Source organism: Myotis myotis, unplaced genomic scaffold (assembly GCF_014108235.1).
Source record: "Myotis myotis isolate mMyoMyo1 unplaced genomic scaffold, mMyoMyo1.p scaffold_m19_p_5, whole genome shotgun sequence".
NCBI classification, from domain to species: Eukaryota; Metazoa; Chordata; class Mammalia; order Chiroptera; family Vespertilionidae; genus Myotis; species Myotis myotis.
Window position 1 is genome coordinate 82,567,081 of NW_023416357.1, and position 20,907 is coordinate 82,587,987.

General features: G+C 45.2%; 2 protein-coding genes and 1 pseudogene across 5 annotated transcripts; 2 read left to right on the forward strand and 1 right to left on the reverse strand.

Annotated features, from left to right (window-relative positions):
- Positions 1-494: 494 nt before the first annotated feature.
- Positions 495-8,569, reverse strand: RHBDD2 (rhomboid domain containing 2). Of its 4 annotated transcripts, XM_036310364.1 has the most exons (5): positions 8,318-8,455; positions 6,622-6,747; positions 5,868-6,275; positions 3,228-3,378; positions 495-944 (listed from the first exon to the last, which is right to left on the reverse strand). In XM_036310364.1, the coding sequence occupies exons 3-5, from the start codon at positions 6,028-6,030 to the stop codon at positions 590-592; spliced, it is 669 nt and encodes a 222-aa protein (XP_036166257.1). In that variant the 5' UTR covers positions 6,031-6,275; positions 6,622-6,747; positions 8,318-8,455; the 3' UTR covers positions 495-589. The 4 variants fall into 4 exon arrangements, with proteins under 4 accessions (XP_036166257.1, XP_036166255.1, XP_036166258.1 ...); XM_036310362.1 differs by lacking the exon at positions 6,622-6,747 and having other exon boundaries at positions 8,318-8,568; XM_036310365.1 differs by lacking the exons at positions 5,868-6,275; positions 6,622-6,747 and having other exon boundaries at positions 3,228-3,342; positions 8,318-8,569.
- Positions 8,570-12,968: 4,399 nt separating this feature from the next.
- On the forward strand, positions 12,969-13,633 carry LOC118656344 (annotated as a pseudogene).
- Positions 13,634-14,288: 655 nt separating this feature from the next.
- LOC118656669 (serine/arginine-rich splicing factor 1-like) lies at positions 14,289-15,014 on the forward strand. The gene has a single exon (XM_036310185.1). The coding sequence runs from the start codon at positions 14,289-14,291 to the stop codon at positions 15,012-15,014; it is 726 nt and encodes a 241-aa protein (XP_036166078.1).
- Positions 15,015-20,907: the final 5,893 nt, after the last annotated feature.

The window sequence follows — 20,907 nt, forward strand, 5'->3', positions numbered from 1 at the left end:
GGGCGGACACAGACACTGTACAGTCGAGTACGATACACAGTGACAGGAAGGAAATGCAGAGCTGGAACCATTGGTGACAACTGACAACCAAGAAGCCCAGCTGTGCCACTACAGAGCTAGGTGTCATCATGTCATCAGTCTTGCTTCTGCAGCTACAAAATGGGGACAATAAACTATACGTCACAAAGTTGTCATGAAAATGAAATAAGGGCCTAGCTGGTTTGGCTTAGTGGATAGAGCATCGGCCTGTGGACTGAAGGGTCCCAGGTTCGATTCCGGTCAAGAGCACATGCCTGGGTTGCAGGCTTGATCCCCCCCGTAGGGGGCGTGCAGGAGGCAGCCGATCAATGATTCTCTCTCACCTTGATGTTTCTCTCTCTCTCTCCATCTCCCTTCCTCTCCGGAATCAATAAAAATATATAAAAATAAATAAAAAAAATATATAATAATAAAAACATATAGCAAAGTACTCAACACAGAGCCTGACACAGAGGTGTTTAATAAATAATTTATTGTCAAGAAAACCTTAGCTCAGAGAGAACCTTCTTCGAAGGTCAGATGTAAGATTAATTTCCCTAGAAATTTCCCATCAAGGGATCAGGATCCTTGAGCATTCCTTGGAGTCTGTAGTCTCTGGAGTGGGCAGGGCCCTGGAACATTCAGTGGCAGGGCAGTTGAGGGGGATGAGGGGCTGGACCCCTAAGGAGACCGCTACGGAACCTGGGTAGGCACAGGAGTTAGGGGCTGTGCCAAAATGGTTCTGCACGTAACACAGGCCGGAGGCAGGCTGGTAGGGAGGCAGGCTGGGCATGTGCCCAGGAGCACAGGCTGGCCAGGAAGCTAGTTTCTGGCCACTGGCATGCTGCATCTGGGCAACAAGGGGGCTTGGGGACAGGTGAGGGTAGCTGCTCTGTGTGGGGTAGGAGCCGGGCACAGGGTTCAGCCTGGAATGGAACAAGAGAAAAAATGGTCATTCAGCTAGAAATGCCAAGGCACACAGCACCCCCAGCTGTCACTCCACATGAGAAAAGCTTGGGGTCACTGTGCTACTTCATATTACAATGTGCTCTAGACATTGCTTTAACGGACTCTAAGTACTAACCAGGGAGAAAGGTTAAACTCAACCAAACAGAAAACAGATGCCCAGAGAGGGAAGGTCCCACTCATGGTCCTGCAGAAAGCCAGCAGGATGAAGGGATATTGGGCTCATGAGTGAGACCACCTGAGTGTAACCTACTCGCAGCAGCTTGCAAACTGGGTGGAGATGGGGACCAGATCACAGTAATCAGCGGCTGGCTCAGCAATTCTACCCAAAGAGAAAGGATCCATTCCTGTGGGAAGGAAGGTGGGAAGGCTCCAATGGGGTAACAAAGGGCTTGGGCCCAGGCCTTGTCTGCTGTGAGATTTTCTACCTGTGATTTCAGGAACACTCACTCACTCACAGCTCAAAGTCCTGGCCGGCAGAAACCAGTGACAGATGTGGGGAGCTATCTGTGCTGAGGCTTAGGGCCCCAAAACAGACACATGTGGCTGAGACTGTGAATGGAGACACAGCCTAAGTTTTATCCTCTGAACTTTTGTGCAAAGTTCCAAATATGGAGAATGAATGCCAACACCATTGATGTCTGTTAGGTGTCTGGACTAAACCTGTGTACATTCTAATTAAAACCCAACCTTACAAATCAAATGTACAAGTAAGTATGGACACCAGGTACTTAATAGCACTTCCAGGACATTTTAAAATGTAGAGGTTTTGGCCTACCAGAAGTTCAACAAGAGCCTCCAGGGAGACAAAGCTGTCCAGAGAGCCACGTCAACTGCCCGAACACGTGTGGTAGTACTGCCCGTGTGCCATTGTCAGACCATCTGACACTGTGTCCTGTTCTGGGTGCCTACAGCAGGCCAGGATAATGAGGGACCAAACATGGGAGGAACTGAAAAAGTTACCATGTCCCCCCCCCCACAGCTGAATGTCACAGTGAAGCAGGATCACACCTGGCACCAGTGAGTCACAGTTATAGAGAGGTGACTGCAATTCAACATGGAAGAACTTTCTCATCAGGGGCTGTCTTGGAGTGAGCTCCCAGCCACTAGGGGGTGAAAGTTAAGACTGGGTGACCACGACCACAGCCAGCTGTTTTAGAGGGGACTCTTTCACAGAGTGGGAAATTGCATTTGAGGACCCTTAAGTCCTCTCTAGACTCCATGAGAACAATTAAAAGTCCAAAAGCCACAATTCACCTCATTCTATATTGAAACAGTCTCCCAACATTGAGACCTCAGGAATTAATTTTCTGGAGCAAAGTGGGTGAATGTGCATTTTTTATTTTTGCAATTATCCACCTCCCCCAAATATGGGCTTTTGAAAAATGGTCAAAGGGCTTTGAGCCTGTGAAGGCTGAGAATGTCCACCTGCAATTTAACCCAAACCCCATATCCAGGCAGTCACAGAGGGCAAAATTTACCTCACAGATGGCTGAAGGCAAAAAGGGGCCACTGGCATCCTGACTTCACAGTGAGCCCTTACTTTTGGAGGAACCATGTCATCTGAGCATGGACAGGAACCAGAGGAGGACAAGCGACCGACAGTGTGGCACAGTGGAAAGGGAGTAAGGAAGACCTGGAAGCAGGGGACCCTTGTTCTAGACTGAGCTCTTCTGCCTGTGTTACATGGAGAAAGACTCTTGTCCTTCCTTCGGGCGAAAGGAAGCAATGAGGCTACAAGAGCTCTGACAGCTTGCTTACACTGTTCATTGAGAGTTAATGAGCCTGGACTAGAAACAGTAAACTTCACCTTCTCTTGCTGGGTGGCCAAGAAAACCTGATCTCTCAGGTCTTGGGGTGTGCTACCTCCTAAGCCACCAAGTCAGCTGTGTGGCCTGTCTGTGCTTCTTACCAGTATGCCATGCTAGAGCACAATCCAACCTCAGATTGCTTGTCAGTGCTGAGGGTTGGTAATAACACTATCCAGGACCACTCCCTCAAGCTGGCTGTCACAGTCTCTCACAAGTGCTTCTAATGCCTTCCCTCTTCCCATTCCTGCTCACTCCCTACTTCAGATGCAGCTGGCCAGAATCTAGAGTGCCCAGAAGACATCTGTGCATAGATTTTCTGGGCCCAGGGCTACTCACATCCTGTTCCTTTTTTCCCGTGACACTGAACTAGTCACACCATCTACAGGCCCTGGAGTTGCTTTAAGAATAAGATTTAAGAGTTCTATAACTTACTTCCGGTTCCGGGCTGCTCTTCTTTCGGCTGAAGAACCGGAGATGTATTTGAATATCGAAATCCTCCTCATAAGGCTGAAAGGGAACTTCTGGTCAAGCTTCAGTGCTATGTTCTCTGAGATGTCGAAGGAATAGCAGTATGTGAGGCCATCTGAGGTTGGCATATTAAGTAAAATTGGAGGCAGCTAGAGAGGGGTGCTGAATACTCCCCAGAGAATACAGGTTCCCACATTTAATTCACAGGGGCATTAGTGCTTTTTCCACCATAAACTCTGATTGGTTTTTCAAGCTCAGGGGAAAATAAATTTGAGTTTCTATCCCCTATACCTCAGAGGGAACAAGGCCCAGCAAAAGGAGAGGGCAGAGCCCTGGCCGGTGTGGGTCAGTTTGTTGGGCATCATCCCAGGCACGGAAGGGTTGCAGGTTCGATTCCCAGTCAAGGCACGTGCCCAGGTTGCAGGCTCAATCCCAGGTGGGGATTGTGCAGGAGGCAGCCAATCAATGTTTTGCTCTCACATTGATGTTTCTATCTCTCTCTTCCTCTCCCTTCTTCTCCTCTAAACTTAATAAAAATATATTAAAAAATAAAAAATAAAAGGCAAAGATTAGAGAAGCAACTATATGCTATCTATAAGAAACAAGCTTTGAATATAAAGACATATTAAAAATATAAGGATGAAAAAATATATACCATGCAAATCCCAATTTTAAGAAAGTAGAAAGTTGGAATAACTATTAGTATTAGACAACGAAGACTTTAGGGCAAAGAATATTAACATAGAATAAAGGGGTCTATTTCATAATGATAAAAGGGAACTCATTAAGATGACATAACAATCCTAAATGTGTATGCAATAAAAAGAAAAAGAAAAAAAGAAAAAAAAACACTAAATGTGTATGCATCCAATTATAGAGTTTCAAAATATCTGAAGCAAAAACTAACGAGAACTGAAAGGAAAAAAGAAATCCACAATTTTAGTTTGATTTCAACAGTTCTCTTAGTAATTGAGAGAACAAGTATAAGGAGAAGGCTCTGCCCTCTCCTTTTGCTGTGTCTTGACCTAACTGGCATATATTAAACTGCATACACACCAAGTGCAGAATGCACCTTCTTTTCACGTACACATAGAACATTCACCAAGATGTACCAACTGTTGGGCCAGAACTGAAGTTAAAAGAGCTGCAAAATTACTAAGGATAGTCTCTTACCTCATGAAATAAAATTAGAAATCAATATCAAAAAGAAATCTGGAAAATCACCAAACATTTAGAAATTAAGCAACTCACTTATAAATAAACCCTGGGTAAAGAAGAAATCCCAAGGAAAATTAGAAAATACTTTTAACTGAGCGATGACACAACAAACCAAAATTTGTAGAATGCACTTAAAATAGTGCTTATATGGGAGTATTTAGGTTTCAATTTTCATATTAGGAAGGTTTAAAGTCAATTAAATTAAAAATAGCAGCTATGTTATCAATGTGTATTTATATACTGTCTATCCCAATAGATAATTGAATCACAAATTAAAAGTGATTTTAGAAATGTACCCATCTAACTCCAACACTACCAATTCTAATGTTTAAAAGAGTAACCCGCCCTGGCCAGTGTGGCTCAGTTGGCTGAGTGTCGTCCCAAAGTTACAGGTTCAATTTCTGGCCAGGGCATATGCCCGGGTTACGGGTTAGATTCCTAGTAGGGGGCATATAGGAGGTAGCTGATGAATGTTTCTCTCACACTGATGTTCCTTTCTCTTTCCCTCTCTCTCTCAAATCAATAAAAACATATTTTAAAATAATAATAAAATAAATATTTTAGATCTCCCCAATTGCCAGAATATTTATACAAGGGATATAAGGCTTGTCCTAAGTTTTTAACCACCCATATGGTAAAAGCCTATCATAAAAAAAAGTGGGTGGTTTTTGTTGTGCACACGCATGCATGTGTGTGTGTTCTATGAGAAAAAGACTAAACCAAACAAAATTAAGACAAACAAATCTGTTTTCTATTCCTTTCATGGAACATCTCCAGCTCATGGATATTTCAGATTCTTCTAATGAAAACTCATAACATAATTAGTCAAATGTACACTTACACCTTAGTTTACAAGGGGAAAAAAATCAAATCAGAAATTTTTGTTGTTAATCCTCACCCAAGGATATTTTTTCAATTGATTTTTAGAGAGAGTGGAAGGGAAGAAGGGAGAGAGAAACATCAATGTGAGAGAGACACATCAATTAGTTGCCTCCTCCACTCGGCCACGACCGGGGCAGGACTGAACCTGCAATTTAGGTATATGCCCTTTACCGGACTCGAACCCGAGACCCTTTGGTGCATGGGCCAATGTTCCAACCACTGAGCCACACCGGCCAGGGCTAAATCAGAATATTTTACTAACTGGTAACACTACACTGGCATGAAGAGAGAGCTGTACTGATATTTTCCAGATGAGGAAATTCTAGTCTAGAAGAGGGAAGCAACAGATCTACCCAAGGTTGTGTGGTTTTCAAAGCTGAAAGCTATAACTCAGATTACCTCTATCTGACCCCATGGCTCCACCTACATGACCCCTCTAGGCTCTCCAACTTGGTTCACTCTTTGGGATGTCAACGTTCTATCATTCCCTTCCAGGAAGGATACATGCTAGCCCAACTCCAAGTCCACAGACATTACTGAGAAAAGAAGTCTGAGGAATGAGCCAGGAGGCACAGAGCAGGAGCCATGGCACCAGGACTGAGGGCACAACCATGCCGAACACCAGGGCCCTCCTCATCCGGGAGCGGACAACACTGACTCCCAGCATGGCAAAAGCCACTGGGGTGAAGCCTCTGGCATCCTCCACCTCCCCCAACTTCAACAGCGATGACACAGCCTCAAATGACAAGTAGATGATAGCGGAGATGAGGGCGAAGATCACGGTGAAGAAGCAGTGGCGGACGGTGCCCACGGTTCTCTCAAAATTGCCAGCAAAGCGCCAGATGATGATAGCACCACAGAGCAGGGAAACTGGATTCTCATACACAAAGATGTAGGTCACCAGCCTGTAAACTGTAGAGGGAGCTGGGTTAGAGGCCTGACAATGGGTTGCCCCAAGGTGGGAAAGACAGGTTACAACCCACCTAGAACAGGGGGAGTAGCTCCTATGATAGCGCACTGAGGACCCGTGAAAATCAGCCAGGAGCCAAGATAAGCAATGGGAAGCAACAATGATCAGAACCCAAGACTCAAAATAGAGGCATGAATGTCTAAATCCCTGCTCTTTCCCACACCTGGAGTAAGTCTTTTCAGTGACTGATTTCCATGTGGAAAAAAATAATAATAATACTTTTTAGCATGGGATAGTCTTTGAATTTTTAATTTGCTTTATGCCCCCTTTTTAGGTTTTAATACTGACCTATCTCACCAGGCAGTTTGAGGGTTAATTAATTGTAACAGCTTCAGGGTGGATTGAGTGGGTGTCCCTTAACACTCTGTATGCCAGTCTCCTCGGCTGTAATCCTGACCTCTCCTTCCATAGTGGCTGTTCAGAGGAAGAAAAAAGGGACCATGAATTATTTTGCACCTATAAAGATCACTGTAATCTAGATATAAAAGATATAAAATTATCACTAATAATATAGGTGTAAAACTCACAAGTCTTCCTTAAAAGTGCTTACCCAATCCTACAGGTAGAGTGACACTTTATGTGCAATAAGACAGCAAAGAATTTAACTTCTATTTTTCTAAAAGCAGACATGTCTTATGTACTTTTGTCCTTGTAGGCCAAAACATTAAACGGAAGGAGGGGGACTGGTGAAGTGGCAGTAATACTGGACGTGGAGCCTAAAGACTTGGAGTGGAATCTTGGTTCTATCATGTAAGGGCAAGCTGAACTTAGGTCACTGGGCCTCGTGGCTTGTTTCCTCAGTATGAAGTAACAGATTATACTTCAGGCCTTCAAAGGTCCTTTATGTGTCTAATACTCATATGCCCATGAACCCCACCCTCGGGGAAGCTGTAAATTAAAGAAAATGGGGAGCTCAGTGTAGGCTGACATTTTGCATCTGTCTATGACCTGCTCTGCATCCCAGTTGGGGGGGGGGGGGGTGAGTTTTAGATTTGAACAGGGAGGCAGGCTGTGATCCTCAGCCAGGCCATCTCTGTCAGGTTTCATTATCTGAAGCGTACATGGTTATTTGTCAAATACTTCCACAACTAAAATTCCAAGTGTAAATGTGAAGATGCTAGAAGCAACGCTATATGATTTGGGGATTATATACCCCAAAGCTCCAGTTCCAAAACATCACACGATGAAAAGAAAAATCTGGGTTCTGTCTCAGCTGACTTAATAGTTCTGTTTCTCTGCATTAAGCCTCAGTCTCATCTAAATGATGGGCAATAATAAAGCCTACATAATGGGGTCATCCAGAGGATGAAATACTGTGTGTGCGCTTTGCAAAACAGCAAGTCGTATAAATTTCCCACGTCCTCCCCAGGAAAGAATGGAAGTTTACCAGCAGATGTTTATACTTAATCGCTCCGCAAATTTCTCTCCCCCAAAGAAATCTAGCCCCTCTCCCCATGAGCTGGGACTCTGACTCGGGATTAAGATACAAACGAAGCAGCAGAAGAAATTCTAAACCTCAAGAGGCCAGGACGCTCATACAGGGGGAGCCACAGATAAAGTTGTAATGTCTTGATGAAGATGCGAGGGGAAAAAAAAATTCCAGTGGGAGGGACTTAGGCCCTAAAGCAGACTTGAGTGTGTATATGACAAGGGAGGGGGAGAGGAAAAATCCTCCGGGGAGCGTGCGCACGGGTGAATGAAACCTGTTTCCTAGCGAATGAATTGAGGGGGCCTTCATCAGTCCAGTGGTGACAGGGAAGGGAACACAGTAGAGTAGGGAAAGATTCAATGATGACGAAGGGGGGCTCTGGAGAGACAAAGACGTGGAACATGGGGCTGGTCCTCCGGGTGGAGAGGATGATGATGCGGACGGAGTAGCTGGAGGTGAGGCCTGATGGCGCGGGTGCTGGGAGCCCAAAGCCCAGGGCCCGGCGAGGTCGGAGGAAAAGGGCTGACACCTGGCGCTCGAGCCCGCCCAGCTCACCTTGCCAGTTGCGCAGGCAATCGGATCGCAGAGAGAGGCCGGAGGGCGGCAGGGGCGGCTGCAGCAGCAACAGGCGGGGCCCGGACACCAGGAGCGAGAGCAGCGCGGTGAAGAAGGTGGCGGACGGCACCTCTGGACGCGAGCACCAGCTTCGACGTCCCGGCTCCGAGGCCGCCATAGCCATCACCGCGCCCGCGCGGGCTGGGCGCCACCAATTCGCCGGCTCCTTCCGCCTCCCAGTGGCTATCTCCCCTGGCAACAGCGGGGGAGGCGGCCGGAAGCTCCGCCTCCCCCAGGCCCCGCTCGCTTCGAGCTGCCCAATCCGCTTGCGGGGACCAGCCTCCCTCGCGCACGGACAGCCGGGAGTCCTGCCTGCACCCTCTACCTCCGCGGGCTGGTGGCCCCGCTGGCTCCGGGCTGTGATTTGAATTTCATCTCCGCTCTAGGTACCTAATGACGATGGTCCCTGTGGTTTACAGAACACTCACCTCTCTCTCTTTTTCTCTCTCTCTCACACACACACACACACACATACACACACACCACATACCCCCTTATGTGTGTTTATCCCGGTTATAGGGACGAGGAAACTGAGTTCTGGGGAGGTCCCTGGCTAATTCGTTAAATGGCAAAGACAGAATTAGAACTCAGGTCCTCCCACTGCTAAGGAACAGGTTGGGCACCGGGACACCTATGATATGGCCCGGATTTGGCCAGATGTACAGCCGGGGCAGCCTTCCGTGGCTGGGTTGGAGAGGCAGGAACGTGAAACTAAAGAGGGATTCTGTGAAGGCCCTGAAGTGGTAGGAATGTAATATCCCGCCTTAGTAATCAGGATGTCGGCACTTGAAGTTAGACATGCGCTTTTGCCAGAGAACCGCTGTTGAAGGTAGAACGCTGGAATATTGTTTCCCGGATGAGAGATGCTCTAGAAGTTGAGGCAACTTGCCCAAGGTCCCAAGTGGGAAATGGTAGGACTGGGATTCGAACCGGGTTTGCTAGGCTCCAGTGTTCTGCCCTTTTCCCTATAATATTCCCCTCTCGTGCCCTGCCTCCCTGTCTGTAAATTTGCTTTGAGGCCACACAGACTACTGAAAAATAAATGCTTGGCAGCCTGTGCTGGATATTCAGATCCATCCTCAGGCCCTACTCTGCCCCCTCTCTGTAACGTTAGCCGTGTCTGCGTTCCCTCGAACATCAGGAAGAGAACCAGAGATTCTTCTTTTGTGTTTAGTACTAAAATAGAAGCATAATTTCCCAGACATAAATATAAAGCAGTGGGACATATTTAAATGAATACTGTGCACATGGAAACTAATGCTGCTCATGACACAGCAGTGGGCATGAAAATTAAGGTTTTACTCAACAGGATGCGAGATATAAATCAGGAATCAGGATTGTGGTGGAGCTGCTAAACATAGGGGACGGGAACTGAGGCTGCTGGAACTGAGGTCTGAGCTGAGGAAAGAGGAAGGGGGTGATGGTCCCATCTCCTCTGTGCCAGTCAGGCCATTCCAGGAGTTCTGGGTCTACTTCTAGACACACATTCTGAAAAAAGATGTGGAAAAACTAGAGCTTGTCCAACAAACAGTGACCAGGTTTGGGAGGGGGAAAGGAAGAGGGAACAAAGAGACTTCCCTTCCAGAATGAGCTACTGTTAACTATCTGAAGGGCTTTCCTAGAGAAGAGGGAGTAGATTTATTCTGGGTCTCTCTGGAGTGGAGCACTGAGGCAGAATGGTGGAAATGGCACAATGCGAGACACGCTTAAGAAAGAACTTTCTGACAGTTTGGGTTGTCCATCCATGGAATGAGCTGCTTTGATCAATACTGAGCTCCCGGGTATGTGCAAGCAAAGGCCATCTGGTGACTTGATGAGAATGTTGAAGAGCATCCGGTTGAAGGTGGAACTAGATGCCTTTTAAAATCTTTTTGGATCTTCAGTTCTAAGACTCTGTAAACAAACACGAAGGCATATGGAGGGTCGATACACTTACGAGAGGGTCAAGGGTAATCTCATTTGGTCTGGCAGAATGAGTTGTGATGACTGCACATATCCTACAGCAAAGGCTGTGAAGTCGAATGCAGGGAGCACCCAGAGGTCTCCTGTCTCTAATTCTGTCTGTCTCTCTCATTCTGCCTTCCTCTACTCACTTTTTTTCCAATTATACCTCCAGGAAACCCAAAGACCTTCCTTAAACTCATGGGGTGGAGAACTGGAATGAAAAAACAGAGCCTCCTTCAGCAGGAGGGCATGGGGCTGGGGCACCATGGGACTGTGAGATCATTTTTATCCTATCTGCTTTGCCCTTGGTCCACAAAGAGACTTCCAGCCCCAAATGAGCTACCCAGAGACACCTGTTTACAGTTCTGCTGGGCATCCTCCTCCTATGTGGAGAGTGCCTGGTTCTCCACATGCCAGACTTTGAGGCTGGGGTGCAGGTGACTTCTCAGGGAGCACGGCACACCAGTGAGGACATTTCTAGCTCAAATCTGTCAGCAAATGCTATAATCTCTACCAGCAACCTATTCCTCACCCAGCAGCCTGCATAGTTTATTAAAAAGTAGAATCACAGGAGTACTTCATCATACTCAGGTTCACATCCTCACTGAAGGGGAGGGGTGGGGAATCTTAGGGATTATTCTGAATTCTGTCTACAACAAGGATTATGGGTGCAGCAATTCTGAAGCTACTTTCTGGGTAGCATACCACTGAACAAATTAGTAAATACAATGATGATGTTGGAGGACAAGTTTCTCACTGTTGGAGAAGTGAAATACAAATATGGAATTGTTTAATGCTAGGAAGCTGGATTAGAATTTGATGTATCAGTGTGAACTTATAATTTTTCGTATATTCTGTTTATTTTCATTCATTGGTTGGTTTACTTCCCCACTCCAGCTCTGTCTTCTGAAAGAGTCTAGAGGCAAGGACACCTCAGCAGCCGTGATCATATCTAGTGCCCAGATCTTGATTTATTAATAGAATTCCCAGTTAAAAGGAGCCATGAATCACTAGAAGAATGGGTAACATCAAAGCAGGAAAAGTACAAAATGAGCCTGGAACATTTTGTTGTGCCAGAATGTAGAAAGTACCCCCAAAATGATGGGGATATGTCAAAAGAACAGAAACTGGTGCGAGGAAGATTCTATTAGACAAAAGATCTGTAAATATTCAGATATTGGAAAGAAACAATGTTCTTCAAATCACTGCACTGTTTAGAGTTTGTATTTGTGATTAAAACTGCTTAAATAAACAAAAATATACCTAGACTCACAGTTTAAAATATTTTACTCCTTAGGAAACAGTATTTACTATTAACAGGATATGGCTAATAAATTTCATCTACAAATACAAGGGCAATTTTTTAGCGTGGCTGGATATTGGAATAACTACATGTACTATTCAATATAAATAAAGCATTTTTTAAAAAAAAGTAAATTAGAGTCTGGTTGGCATGGCTCAGTGGTTGTATCAACCTATGAACCAGGAGGTCATGGTTAGTTAGATTCCTGGTCAGGGCACATGCCTGCGTTGTGAGTTCGATCCCCAGTGTGGGGCCTGCAGGAGGCAGCAGATCAATGATTCTCTGTCATTGATATTTCTTTCCCTCTCCCTCTCTGGAATCAATAAAATATATTTTTTTAAAAGAATGCTTTTTTTAAAAAAGTAACTTAGAAGGTACTCTTGTTACAATTTAGAATTAATAGGACACCCCAAATGTACAATTCCTTTCTAACCTTCTTCAGCTCATCTTCTGTCACTACACGCCCTGTGGGAGACAAATTAATGACGACCCCACCCCCACCCCCACCCCCGCCGAAGATGTCCATGTCCTAATCCCCAGAACCTCTGTGTAGCAAAAAGGGACTTTGCAAATGTGATTAAAGTAGAAATCTTGAAATGGGAAGATTATCCTAGATTATTTGAGTGGGCCCAATGGAATCCTGAGTGTCCATTTAAGGAGACAGGAGGGTCAGAGGGAGAGAAGGTGATATGATAGAAGCAGAGGTTGGAGCTATGTGCTTTGAAGATGGAGGCAGGGGCCACTAGCCAAAGAATGAGGCAACCTTGAGAAACTGGGAAAGGCAAGGAATCTGATTTTCCTCTAGCAGGGGTGGGGAACCTTTTTTCTGCTAAGGGCCATTTGGATATTTAGAACATCATTTGTTGGCCATACAGAATTATCAACTTAAAAATTAGCCTGCTATCTTTGGTCAAACATCTAATTAGCTCGCCCCTAATGCCTTGGCAGGGCCAGACCAAATAATTTTGTGGGCCTTATACGGCCCAAGGGCCGGATGCTCCCACCCCTGCCCTAGAGCTCCAGAAGGAACAGGTCTGCTGACACCTTGATTTTAGCCCATTCTGGACTTCTGACCCCAGAACCGAAAGATTATAAAGTTGTTTTTTCCCCAATCCTTCTTCTTATGGTAAAATACATATAACACTTACCATTTTAACCATTTTAAGTGTACAGTTAAGTGCTATTAAGTACATTTAATGTTGTGCAACTAGCGCCACCCCCCATCTCTATAACTTTTCATCTTGTAAAACTGAAACTCTGTGCCCATTAAACAATAACTTCCAGCCTTGGCCCCGGATGGTGAATTGGCTCTCTCGGCTCCCGTTGCCCTCCCCCGCTCGACCTCTTGCCCGGAGTAGCCATGGCGGCAATGAGCTTGCTGCAGCGGGCTTCGGTCACTGCGTTTGCGGCGCTGGCTGGCCGCCGCCTGGGCACGCGGCTCGGACCCGGGGGCTTCCTCAAGCGCGGCTTCCCGAAGGCTGTCGCTCCTGTGAGACACAGTGGAGACCATGGGAAAAGACTGTTTGTTATCAAACCTTCTGGATTCTATGACAAGCGTTTTTTGAATTTACTGAAATTCTACATTTGTTTGGGATTCCAGTAGTAATTGGCATAACTCTGGTGAATGTATTCATTGGTGAAGCTGAGTTAGCAGAAATTCCAGAAGGCTATATCCCAGAACACTGGGAATATTACTAGCATCCTATATCAAGATGGATTGCCCGAACTTTCTATGATAGTCCTGAAAAGAATTATGAGCGAACAATGGCTATCCTTCAACATTGGAGCTGAAAAGGCTGAATTACGGTTAAAGGAGATGGAAGTACGAAGATTAATGCGTGTGAGAGGTGATGGTCCCTGGTTTCAGGAACCAACAATTGATAAGGGGCTTATTGATCATTCTCCCAAAACACATCCCGACGCCTAATTTTTTATATCTCTAAATACAAAGTACATTCTCTTCATGGAAAAATTAAGTAATACGTATATTTCGTGCTTTTGCTCAGAGTAATGAATTTAAAAAAACCCTCTTCCATTGCTTTACTTCTCAGTGTTGGTTCAGACTAAGGCTTTTTCCATGTGTGATTTTAATTTTTTTCAACTTTATGGGGCATAATTGACAAAAATTGTTGCCGGAAGCTGGTCCACCCTTGCTGCTTGATACAGTTGCTGCAGGGAAGAAACATCTGCACATTTTATGTTTCAAGGGACCTAGTGTATATGGCATATGTTTGCTCCCCCTCTTAACGCTATGTGTTTTAAGCAGGGCCACCTCCCCGAGAAAGGTTGTTTCCCCAGGTAGGGATTTTTCCCTGAAGTTAGGGAGGGAATAAAACCCCTTAACTAAGTGCCAGGCGGGTAGTTAATCACTTTACGAACAATCACGCTTAAGCTACATAATCTTTACTCCCTGGAATGGAGAAAGAAACGCCCTAACCTTTGGAAAAGAAACGCCCTAATCCTTTTGATAGGATTAAAATCAACTGGTATAAATACAGATGTAACAAGACAACACAACACAGAACTTGGATATCTGTGTGCCAGGTAGATAAAGGCACCATTTTGGAGTGGCCCGGGAGCCAAGGTGTCGCTGCAGGTTCGCTCTCCCGTGCGCTAGGCTTGGTGGGAAGGCCTGTTCTCCAGTCCGCGCTTTTCGTCCTCGCCATGTCCGGAAGTGGTGTGATTCGTGGTCGGGCAGGGAACAACGATTGTAGCATCTACGTGGGTAACTTACCTCCAGACATTCGAACCAAGGACATTGAGGACGTGTTCTACAAATACGGCGCTATCCGCGACATCGATCTCAAGAATCGCCGCGGAGGACCCCCCTTCGCCTTCGTTGAGTTCAAGGACCCGCGAGACGCGGAAGACGCGGTGTATGGTCGCGACGGCTACGATTACGATGGATACTGTCTGCGGGTCGCGTTTCCTCGAAGCGGCCGCGGGGGAGGAAGTGGAGGAGCACCCCGAGGCCGCTATGGCCCCCCATCCAGGCGATCTGAGAACAGAGTGGTTGTCTCTGGACTGCCTCCGAGTGGAAGCTGGCAGGATCTGAAGGATCACATGCGTGAAGCAGGTGATGTATGTTATGCTGATGTTTACCGAGATGGCACTGGCGTCGTGGAGTTTGTACGGAAAGAAGATATGACCTATGCAGTTCGAAAACTGGATAACACTAAGTTTAGATCTCATGAGGGAGAAACTGCCTACATCCGGGTTAAAGCTGATGGGCCCAGAAGCCCAGGTTATGGAAGATCTCGATCTCGAAGCCGTAGTCGTAGCAGACGCCGTAGCAGAAGCAACAGCAGGAGTCGCAGTTACTCCCCCAGGAGAAGCAGAGGATCACCACGCTATTCTCCCTGTCATAGCAGATCTCGCTCTCGTACATAAGATAACTGGTGACACTTTTTTGTAGAACCCATGTTGTATATACAGTTTTCCTTTACTCAGTACAATCTTTTCATTTTTTTTAATTAATTAAATCTTTATTGTTCAAAACAAAAAACAATAACTTCCAATTCCATACTCCCCCAGCCCCTGGGAACTGTCATTCTACTTTCTGTTCATAGAGATTTTGACTAGGTACCTCATATAAGAAGAAACATACATTTGTCTTTTTGTGACTGGCTTATTTCACGTAGTATAATGTCCTCAAGGCTCATCTATGTTGTAGCATGTGTCAAAATGTCCTTTTTAAGGCTGTGGAATTTTTTCTTGTATGGGTATATTACATTTTGTTTATCCATTCATCTGTCAATGGATACTTGGGGTGCTTCTACCCCTTAGCTATTGTGCTGCTGCTGAGAACATAGGGGTACACTATCCCTTTGAGACTTAGTTTTCAATTCTTTTGGGTGTATATCCAGAAGCAAAATTGCTGAGTCATATGATACTTCTATTTTTAATATTTTGAGCAGCTGTACCATTTTACATTCTCACCAACAATGCACAATCCCAATTTCTCTATATCCTTATCAACACATTTTTTTTTTCATAGTAGCCATCCTATGGGTGTGAAGTGGTAATTTGTGGGTTTTTTAAATCTATATTTTTATTGATTTCAGAGAGGAAGGGAGAGGGAGAGAGATCGAAACATCAATGATGAGAGAGAATCATTGATCGGCTGCCTCCTGCACGCCCCCTACTGGGAATTGAGCCTGCAACCCGGGCATGTGCCCTTGACTGTAGTTGAACCCAGGACCTTTCAGTCTGCAGGCTGACGCTCTATCCACTGAGCCAAACCACCCAGGGCAATTTGTGCTGTTTTAAGCCACTAAATTTGTAGTAATTTGTTACAGCAGTAATAGGAAGTGAATATATTCCTTCACTACACTGGTGTCCTTTCTATTTTCAAACCAGCCAAAATCATCCTCGCTTCAGGGCCTTTGAATGTGTTCTTCCTTCTGTTGAAGCATTCTCCTGGGTCTTAGTGTGATGGCCTTCTCCTTAGCCATCAGGTCTCCAGCCCTGCTTCCTCAGAAAGGCCTTCCCAGATCGCCCTCCTGGTATTTCTTCTTTCAGTGCAACTTGCCACAGTTTCATATCACCTCATCTACTCGTGTGTCTACTTATCTGATTGTCTGTCACTATTACTAAACTGAGCTCCCCAAAGGCAGTGACCTACTGTATCCTCCTCCAGCACCTAGAATAGACCTGGCACGTAGTCAGTGCTCAGAAATATTTGTTAGTCCCTCCTCCACATAGCTGGTGTCTGGAGTGCAGAAGAGAAGGCCGCAGTGGGTCAGAGGGCTTGCGGAGGTGATGAGCACCAAATGTCTCACTTTGCACCGCTGAGACAGCTCTGGGGCAGTGCCAACCACCCACTCACCTTGGCCAGCCAGGGAGTCCCTGGATTTATACCCTCAAACTCCGACCTGCACCCCAGGATGAGTCTGAAGAAGGAATTGAATGCTCTGGAGGGGCGGGCGTAGGGTGAGGACTGCAGTGTGGCTCCCTATTGCTCATCCCTCTCTTTTTTCCTGTCCTGTGAGGACGGCAGTGGTGCAAAATGGCTTTTGTTGTCAGTTCCCTACTCAGGCTTCTTTTAGCAGCACTCAAACCTCAAAGCCATGTCCTCACTGTCCCCTGGTGGACAGTTGGGTGCAGGATTCCTTGAGTCTGGTGGAGAAATGGTCCCCTCTCAAGGCAAAACACTGCCCCCTCCTGGTTGTCTCGGGAGGCTGCTCGCAGTTACTTGGATGGCTTTAATTTGGGGACGACTGCAGCCTTATGTGGCATTCATTTGTCAAGCCATCTTTTCCCAGTTCTTTTTCCACACTCGAAGGATGGAATACAGTTCAGTAAGCCTCCTGCCTAAGCACATTATCCCCAATGCACCAAGGTTGTGGGTTTGATCTCCAGTCAGGGTACATGTAAGAAGCAACCAATGAATGCATAAATAAGTGGAACAACAAATCTCTCTTTCAAATCAATTTTAAAAACAAAAATTATCTCCAATGTTAGTAAAATGATTGTGTGTTTACAGTGTAGTATGCTATAGCTACGTGAAATATTATGCTGCAATTTAAAATTATATTTATCGACCCAAGAGAAGTGAAAATATGTTTCCACATAAAAACTTGCACCAGGGTGTTCACAGCAGCATCATTCATAATAGTTCCAAAGTCAAAACAATCCAAATGTCCATCAGCTGGTGAATGGATAGACAAAGGTGGGGTATACATACGAGAATGGAGTGCTGAACATGCTATAATACGGATGAACTTGGAAAGATGCTAGTGAAACAAATCCGAGAGGAGCACATATTGTATGATTCCACTTATATGAAATGTCCAGAGTAGGCAAATCCATAGAGACAGAAAATATATCAGTGGTTTCCACAGGCTGGAGGAAAAGGGGGATAGGGAATGAGTGCTAACAGGTATGGTATCTTTTTATTGGGGTGATAAAAATGTTTTACAGTAGTAGTGAGGGTTGCATAACTCTTTGAATATACTGAAAACTGCAGAACTGTACACTTAAAATAGTGAATTTTATGGTATGTGAGTTATATCTCAATAAAAATATGTGCAACGAAATACAAATTAAAAAAAAACTAAAAACCTAGTAGAAATGTGTACCAAAAAGAATGAACTTTACTGTGCATTAGTTTAAAAATAAATTTTAAATATGAAGAAATTTCAAGTATCTTGAGGGTGACCCTACATCTGAATCAAAGTTGTACCTCCCAGAAGTCTAGTACATTGCCTTATGCTTGGCAGTGGTGTATTAAAGTCAACGGTAATGAAATCAAAATTATTTCCTTCGGGCAAGCATTAGCACCTTTACGGTAATTACTCTTCCATTTCCATGGCTCAGTGCTGACAAGAGGTTCCTATTTCTTGGTGATTGACAAGCCTTCAGTTACAGTGAGTGCACATTGACCTGGAAAGTCACTTTCTGAGGTGTTGCCAGCTGCCAACCTAGGTCAATGTGCACTCTGCTTTCCAGAACAAAAAAACACCTCAGTCTGACTGGACAGACTGCCTTCCACCCACGATTTCTCTTCTGTATATTCTGACCCAACTTCCTCTGCCTCCTCCCTGGAGTTTGTATACATGTGTACACACACACACACACACACACACACACACACACACAGTGGATTATGACATGAGCAAGAAATAACCTTTCATTGGGTTAAGCCTCTGACATTTGCAGGTTTATCTTTCTCAGCAAGGCCCTGGAGCAAACAGGTGGCATACACACTCAAAATGGGGCCCTTGAGGGGACCTTAATAAAGGGACTATTTATAAAGGTGTGGGTGAGGTAGGGACAGGTGCAGTACCCCAGGGCTGGGGTTGGCTGAAGCCATTACATCTCCTAGGCCTGAGGGGGAAAGGGGAGGGTATCGTTCCTGAGCCTGATGAGAGTATCTGTGTCAGTAGAGGCTTGAGCCAGCTTCCTGGTACCTTCCATTGGTCAACTTCCCCTGAAGCTAAGGGCTGGGGAGCTCCTGGTGGGTAAAGGTCAGCCTCCTCTACAGAGAAGAATGTAGAAGGGTGGAGAGTGTGTCTGGAGGATCTAAAATATTCTCTCCACCCTGTTAGAGCTGCCACTGCTATTACCCTAAATTATACTGTAACCGAGAATCAAACCTCCTTTCCAGGAATTAGTTATCTGTGATTTGTGGGTGGGGCAGAGCAGAGGCAGTGAGGAGGGGCTGAAGAGGAAGGATGCATCAGCTTTGAATCAGAATGCCTGAATGTAAAGGGATGATAAGATTTACTTCCCAAATCTGTGAAAAGGAACAAACAAGTTAATATGTGTGGAAGTTTTATAAAGTATTATACTATCCAAAAATAACTTTCTGTAATACACCCCACTAGGAACCCTCTCCAGGATCACAGGCTAACCCAGACTCTCCATTCCTGAAGACTTACAGCTGCCCCCACACAAGGGATTAATTTACAGGTATTGAATTTCCCACTCTGGTTTCATGAAACTATTTTTTCGAATCTTACCCTAAACCTCTGACATCAGTGTCTTTATTATCACTGAATCCTCCTCTTAAACACACACACACACCTTTCTGTTATGGAACATTTTTTAAAGTATATTTTTATTAATTTCAGAGAGGGAGAGGGAGAGAGAGATAGAAATCAATGATGAGAGAAAATCCTAGATCGGCTGCCTCCTGCACGCCCCACACTGGGATCAAGCCCACAACCCGGGCACGTGCCCTTACCAGGAATCAAACCGTGAACTCCTGGTTCACAGGTTGAAGCTCATCACTGAGCCACGCCAGCCAGGCTGTTACAGAACATTTTAAACAGATATGCAAGTCAAGAGAAGAGAATAGTGAAAAGTACCCATCACCAGCTTTAATAATTATTGTTTTTTTTTAAAAAGTATGTTTTCATTTATTTCAGAGAGCAGAAGGAAGAGGGAGAGAGGAATAGAAACATCAGTGAAGAGAGAGAATAATTGATCTGCTGCATCCTGTGTGCTCCCTACTGAGGATCAAGCCCACAACCCCAGCATGTGCCCCCACCGGGAATTAAACCGTGACCTGATTCATGGGTCCATGTTCAACCACTGAGCAACACTGGCCTCGCTTTAATAATTATTAATGCCTGGCCAATCTTGTTTCCTTTACACCCCACCCACTTCTCTCCTATATTATTATTTTCTTTTTTAAGCAAATTGAGGTAAAAGTGACATAATATAAAATTAAGCATTTTAAAGCATACAATTCAGCAGCATTTAGTACATTCACAATGTTGTGCAACCACCACCTCTGTCTAGTTTCAAAACATTTTCATCTCCCCAGAGTAAAACTGCACACACGTTAAGCAGTCCCTTCCTTCCCCAGCCCCTGGCAACCACTAATCTGCTTGCTCTCTCTATGGATTTAGTTTTCTGGATATTTCATAGAATATGTGATATTTTTGAGTCTTCTTTCACTTAGCACAATGTTTTCAAGGTTCATCCATGTCATCGCTTCATATAATTCATTTTGCCAATATATTGCAATTCGTTTAACTAGTCCTCTGTTGATGGACACTTGGATTGCTTACACGTTTTTGCTATTATGAATAATGCTGCTATGAACATGTCCGTACATGGATTAGTTCAAGTGCCTGCTCTCAATTCTTGGCGGTATATTCCTAGAAGGAGAATTGCCGGGTGTTTTAAAGGTATCCAGAATGTGTTTTAATCAGGCATGCAGACATGGAAACCACTGTCATGAAGGAAGAAGTTTATGCTCATCGATCCCTAGAACCAGGAGGTACAGCATGTCACGCAGGGCCGCATGAGGAAGCACCAGAGTCGATCAGGAGGCACAGGGATCTGGGGAAAGTGTGGGCAAGAGCCTTTATTAGGCTTTCTGTGGAATAGGCAAGGCAGCGTGAGCGGTGTTAGAATTGGCAAGGTTGCCCTAGTTGGCTTGTACCTGGCCATGGGGTGATTAGGGCAGGGGGATACTGGCCTGGAGTGGAGAGCCCATAAAGGAGGTGGTTGGGGGTGTGGGCTCTGGGTTGATTTGTTTGCATGTGAAAGGCCCACTCAGACCAGTGAGTTGTTATTTCTAGGAATTAGCTAACCCTGAGGGGTGTCTCTTGAGTGACAGCAAGGCCCCAGATGTTGAATCATCAAAATACAAAAAATAAAAAGACATGCTTAATTGGAGAAAGATAAATACCACATGATCTCGCTCATTTGTGGAATAAACCGAACAACATAAACCGATGAACAAAAATAGATCCAGAGACAGAGAAGCAGCGAACTGACAAACCTCAGAGGGAAGGAAGGCTGGGGTGGGGGGTGGTGTGGAGGGTGA

Bases quoted from the DNA above. Each gene is read 5' to 3' on its own strand.
- LOC118656669 (XM_036310185.1), top strand. From the start codon at position 14,289: ATGTCCGGAAGTGGTGTGATTCGTGGTCGGGCAGGGAACAACGATTGT.
- RHBDD2 (XM_036310362.1), bottom strand. From the start codon at position 8,501: ATGGCTATGGCGGCCTCGGAGCCGGGACGTCGAAGCTGGTGCTCGCGT. The intron at 3,379-5,867 runs GTATCCTTCCTG...TGCCAACCTCAG, and splicing joins ACTTGGAGTTGGGCTAGCAT to ATGGCCTCACATACTGCTAT. The intron at 945-3,227 runs GTAAGTTATAGA...GTTCCATTCCAG, and splicing joins AGAGCAGCCCGGAACCGGAA to GCTGAACCCTGTGCCCGGCT.